The sequence below is a fragment of the Epinephelus lanceolatus genome, chromosome 8 (genome assembly GCF_041903045.1).
Source record: "Epinephelus lanceolatus isolate andai-2023 chromosome 8, ASM4190304v1, whole genome shotgun sequence".
NCBI classification, from domain to species: Eukaryota; Metazoa; Chordata; class Actinopteri; order Perciformes; family Serranidae; genus Epinephelus; species Epinephelus lanceolatus.
Genome location: NC_135741.1, coordinates 31,621,646 through 31,627,645, shown reverse-complemented (window position 1 = coordinate 31,627,645; position 6,000 = coordinate 31,621,646). Strand labels below are relative to the sequence as shown.

General features: G+C 42.6%; 1 protein-coding gene across 2 annotated transcripts in view; it reads left to right on the top strand.

Annotated features, from left to right (window-relative positions):
* Window positions 1-209: 209 nt before the first annotated feature.
* Window positions 210-6,000, top strand: part of borcs6 (BLOC-1 related complex subunit 6) — a 12,700-nt gene continuing 6,909 nt past the window's right edge. Inside the window, exons 1-4 of one of the 2 annotated variants that reach the window (XM_033629487.2) lie at window positions 210-366; window positions 1,837-2,429; window positions 4,342-4,528; window positions 4,720-4,902. In XM_033629487.2, the coding sequence (XP_033485378.1) occupies window positions 1,848-2,429; window positions 4,342-4,528; window positions 4,720-4,902 (952 nt within the window). In that variant the 5' untranslated portion in view covers window positions 210-366; window positions 1,837-1,847. The remainder of the gene's footprint in view (window positions 367-1,836; window positions 2,430-4,341; window positions 4,529-4,719; window positions 4,903-6,000) is intronic. The other variant, XM_033629488.2, reaches the window with a different exon arrangement.

Below are 6,000 nucleotides of genomic sequence, written 5' to 3'. Positions count from 1 at the left end.
TCACCACTGATTTTAAAAGACAACTTTAAAAGTCTAATAACGAATTCATGGTGGAGGGAGGGTCATGCATTTTCTGTCAGTCCCTCAGGGTAGGTCACACCCCAGCCCCACCCTCCTCTGACAAGTAAAGAGCAGTCCCTGACTACAATGACCTGTAGGTTAGGGTAAAATTTGATTTACTTATTGAAATAAATCTGTTACTCAGTGATATATTGTTGTGTTAATATCATTAACATTTTAAAGAAGCTTATATAGTATGAACGCTTATATTTTGCAAGGCGGAACTGTTGTGTTGATGCTTGTGGGGAAGGATTTTCACACCGGACACGGTTGTTGCTTACATTTTTCTGAACAGGAACTGAACTGGTGAGTGTTTTCTTTAATAAATTAAGCTCTGTTGCACCGTTGTATGACCTTAACGATAGATAGGTATAATTTCGTACAATTAATTACCCTTTGTCATGCGACGGTGTGAGACAACAACGAGCGAGATACGGAAACATAGTGATTTAAAGGCCTGGACAGCTAACGTTAGCCGTACTGCGCTAACGCCGTTCAGCAACATTAATGTTAACAGTAAGCTAGCTAGGCGGCTAATGACAGCAGTGCATGAACTTCCTCAACGCTGACCGGCAGTTACTAATGTCTTCTTCATTTCTTTGTTCCTGTGTGTCTGTTATGCATCGTAGTCTTTGTCCACGGACGTCAACTCAACTCGGGCGTTGTTTGCGTGAAGTCTGAAGGAGGCAATGCAAGCTAGTGTTAGCACTAAGTTAGTTTGGTGTGTAAGCTAATGCTAAGCTAATCAATCTTAAATTACGTCATTTCACTCCTAACTGAAAATAACCCATAAGTGGCACAGCTGTCCCATACAACACCTGCTGTTATAAGCCTGGGGACGATGAAAATCATAGTATACAGAGACGTTTTATTTATTTTGAATTGTAAGCTTTAGTTACAGACTTCATGTCAACAGACCCAGGGTTAAGATGTGACGTTCAGAGGTGGATGCTGAGGATGAACCAGTGAAATATCAAACTGCGGCATTGAAATGTTGCACATCTGTGTAGATCAGTCTGCACCACAGACCCTCCTCAGAATATAGGCTGCATTTTTATGGTTTACACCAACACTTCCCCTACTTCATTTCAGAGACAAACCACCAATATGATATATACTGTGAGGTAATATTTGTCAGCAGTCAGATGTTGTGCCATAGAGGTTACCATGGCAGTTCTCCCTTTCTGAGATTGCATTAATAGACAATTGCTGACAATGTTACAAACCAGTGAGCAGGACTGCCCTATCGCAAACTTGAGTTTGGAGAACTTCAATGTGATTATTTACTTCGATTTTACATATGTGTAATTAACTTAGCAGAAATTTCTATCTTGTTATTGTACTCCGTAAATTCCAGAAAATCTAGTTTACCATTTGCACAAAATGATGTGTACCATAATAGAAGATTTAATCCATATTGCCCACTGCCATGGCTGGGTATTAAGCCCATAAACAAATGAGTACCAACAGAAATGTGTCTGTACCATTGAATAAAAACACTCAGATATTTCCTGATCAGACTATATTTAACTTGGGCGAAGTCCTTTATTTTAACACCTATCCAGTAAGGAAAAGCGGTTAAAATATGTCTGTAGTCCCCAAATAAAGTTGACACAAGCATTGTTTTGGTTGCAAAACTCACTATTGACACAGGTCAGCTATAATGATACCCAGCCCTAGTAAGCAGTGGTGCATGGTAAAACCCTTTTGACAGTCTCTGAATTATGGCTCAAACACAGATTTAAAAACCTATAACATTCTCTTTTTCTGCGCCAGCAGGTGGAGGGATGAGTCTCTCCCCTGTGATTGGCACAGAAGTGCCAGAAACAGCTAACGGGGTTGTGACCCCCATCTCTTCAGAGAACGGCCCTCACATTCCAGTCTCGGTGAAATGTGGGGGGAGCAGAGTGCCCTGTCATGTAGATGTGGAAAACAGAGTTTACGATGGCGATGGCCGCTTGGACACAGAGACATACAATAATGGAAGAACATCCAGTTTACCGTTACACACCTCTAATGTGACAGACCCCTCCCTCCCTGCTGCCACATGCACAGGAGACTCTGAAGACTCAGACTCAGGCTCCAAAGACACAGACACAGACATTCATGAGGCCTCTAACACTGTTGAGCCTCCTGGTGCAGCACTGCTACGGGACTCATCACAGCAAGCACACTCCAAAGAGTCGTCTCAGCGAGGAGGCCCTGACACCACAGATACACATCAGACAGAGACAGAAACTGTAGATGGAGACACTGACAGCAGAGACGAGGAGGAAGATGGAGAGAAGGAGAAACAGGATGAGGAGGACGATGAGAAAAATGAAAAGAAGTGGATTCATCAGTGTGCAGGAGGGAGAAAAGAGGTGGAGGTGAGTGGACTGTAGGATTATATTCATCTTTATTGGGTTATGTGAGAAAGATTCAGAGAGAGTGGAGGGCATGGTGGGACTAAAAGAGAGTAACAGTCAAAGGATATAATGAGCACAATCTGAACTGAGGTCAGTGCAAGTAAATGTTGTAGATAGGACTGTCCCTGACTAAGAATTTTCCTAGTCGACCAATAGTCGTCATTTAGGGTCATTAGTCCACTAGTTGCCCACATGTTTACCATATTAATTTCATTATTTAATTATATATTTTGGGTGGGGCAACACAATGGTTTGAGTTGAAGGCGTGCGAAAAAATAGTATCAGTAACATTGTTAACACTGTGCCAGATTACAGAGAAATACAAAACTGTACTAATGAACCTTCATTAATATAGGCCTATATTTTATCTACAAGTGCACGTCACACACTGAGCAAGCCACCTGTTACACTGTTGGTGAAGCAGTAATGATTGTGCTAAGTGGCTAATGGGCATGCAGCTACTTCCATGTTTCAGATGATGCGTCATGTTTGTAGTCGACCGATGAAGATGAGTTTACATATCACCTTGGGTTCGTCCTTCACCTTCTCAAAATGATCCCACACTTTGGATTTCCTGCCCGACATGTTATTAACTAGCCTGTGGAATAACCACAGGTACCAGCCCTGGAAATTAACCTGACTCCTGTCTGACTGCTGGGCGTGGCCACTTCCTGTGTCTGTCCTTTCAAGACACCTAATAGGGTTTCACGTTTGTTTGTTGTTGTTGTTTTCTTTCTGTGACTAGGGTTGGGTTGGTATGAGAAAAAAAAAACGGTCCGGTTTTTGTAAAAAAAAACAAAAAAACGCATCAAGTCAGTAATACCGGATTTTTGCCACTTGGGGGCACAGTTGACTCATTTAAAATAAAAAACGACCTTAGGACAACAGAGTGACAGTAACAAGTTGTTTCTTTTATTCCTTACAAATAAATTTTGCAGCTTACTCAATCAGTGCAAACAAGGGTTGCCTCCTTTGTCTGGCTCAAAGCCAAAGTGTTGCCATAGTGGCGCATTCTTTGATTTCTTTGAGACTAAATTGTCCGCCATTATCGACTCCCCGTCACTATTAAACAAACTCCAGGCTACAGTAGAGGCCTCGGCACATGCGCACTTGCACCCCCTAGCTCAGTCCCCGCCCCCACCCCCCTCTCTCTCTCTCTTGCTCACTGTGCACTTGGCAAAGAGGCAGACACAGGTGCCCACAGACTCGGGCGTACTATAAGCAGAGCGGACTCTGTGTAAAAATGTCCGTGAAAAATCCCCGCGATGTGAAAAATAAATGCCGAGCAGTCTTTTGGTGCCCGGAGCGGAGTCCATGCGGTCGTGCTTTGCGCGCACAGGGCTTGCGGACATCCACTTTTACCGGGCGGACTCTGTGGAGGTCCGCCTGGAGTATGCGGTCTCAAAAAAAAAACCCCGGTCCAAGACAGAGTACTGAACCGAATTGGTATTACCGAGAACCGACCCAACCCTATCTGTGACTAAGCGACCAATGAAATCTTGCCGACTAATGATGTTCCTGATCAGCTAACATTTGGTTAACTGTCAGGGGGCAGGCCCTAGTTGTAGACTGCTTGCTTTTGAATAGACTCAAAATTGAGACTTTAGTGGGCTTCAAATAAACTACAACACGCTGACCAACTACATTCAACAGTAAATTTTTCATGAATTTGCCAGATGGCTAAACTCGAAGGTGAGACAGGAAGCAGTTCATCAAAGAGAAGAGAGGGGTTATGAGCAACAGCAAAAATGTGTACCTCTTGGTCTAGTTTCATAAGGATGTGGCAGCGTCATTTCATAAGCCATAATGTAACTTCTCTTCTTCACTTCCTCTTCGACTCCATTCTCTGTTCACCTCCTCACCTAATTTTTAGTCCTCACGACACTACTCCTCCTCAGCCCCTGGTCCAAGCACCTCGTCCTCTTCCTCTCCCCCACCTCCTCTTCTTCCCTCAGATGACATCCCCTGCCCTCCCCACGTCATGGCCCAGGTCTGGGTTCGCAACGTGCGAGGGATGCAGGACAGCAAGAGCCTGGATGAAATAAGCCAAGCGTGTGGAGGTAAATAGTTGTTTGATTTTGTTTGCTGCAGTTTGACTCATTCCTTATCTCTGTCTTCTTTTCCATTGATAAGAGCACGTAAAGCAACATGTTAACAGAGAAAGTTTTGAAAATTGTAATTATACTGAGTAAGGCTTCAATCATAAATGTTTTACAACTTTGTTCAGCTCATGTTGGTGTATTCTCCACAGGTGGCTCAGGGGCCCGGGGTGGGGGCAGAGGTGGTCAGTCAGAGGGCCGACGGGCCACAATTTCCTCGGCTCTGGAGCTAGAGGGGACGGTTAGCCATGAGGGTGACCTGACTAACTTTATTACCAAGAATCTGGAGCAGAAAATCAAGATGAGCTCCAAGCCCAGTCTGGACTGCAGTGACTGTAAGTACAGTACAGTACAGTACAGTACTAATTTTCAAGAAATTTTATTTAAACAAATAAAGTGATTTTGTTGGTCTTTTATTATTGTAATTCATAACCCAATTAGGAGAAGTTCAACTTAATAATTTGAAGTGAACTCTAGGTATGTGTGCACACAAAGAGGTAGTTTTTTTTTAGTTTTGTTTAGTTTTTTTTGTTTTAGTTTGTCAGAGAAAGTGTGCATAAATTTCATGTGCTGTATATACGTATGTGTTTATCTATGTTGACATGACATGTTTTTTGTTGTGTTGGTTTTGACTAGTGCTGAAGGAACATGTGCGTGCAGTATATGTGCAGATGTAGAGGATGTGTTTAGTGTATAAATGTAGCTTGCTTTCATAACTGCGTTATATTGAGGGTCAGGAGGCTCCACCAGATGAACTGTTTGTATTTTCCTCTGCAGAGGGAGGTGTCAGAAATGGCATATCAGTGGGTTAATAGCATTTTCACAGGCAGCGGTGCTGAAACTGCAGTGCAGGGTGTCTGACTTGCAGACAGATCCACAGCCAGTTTTCCAGTGCCAGTCCCAGTCAGCCGCTGCTCATCATTTATGCATAACTTTGGTCATGTCTAAACCATAAGAAGTAATGGAGAATCAATGCACTATCTTAAGCAAATGAAATGTTGTGTCTGCTTACATGAGTCATCCACCACCCTGCAGTGTTCACAATGCAGCAGCTTTGTTCAGTTAAGCTAGTCTGGGTGAATTGTACCAGATTTAGTGATTTAAAACTGATGTGTCTTATTTTGTAGTTATCAGTTACATTTTTGTTTTATTTCACAACGTATGTTTTTGATCATACAGTAGATTTTAACGTGACGACTGTGGGTATTTGCAGTACTTTTTGCATCAACTCTCTTTTGACGTAACGAAAACTATACAGGTATTAAACTCATATTCATTGCAGTCAAAATCTAAGGTTTCTTCCTTAGAGAGAAGTCTGTTGGTTAGACTGAATGAAAAATGATCACAGTTGTGAACTGGGGTTTTTAATGACAGTGCTAATGTTATACAACCAATAATTTTAACAATAGCACACAGTGAGTATCAGGGTTGGA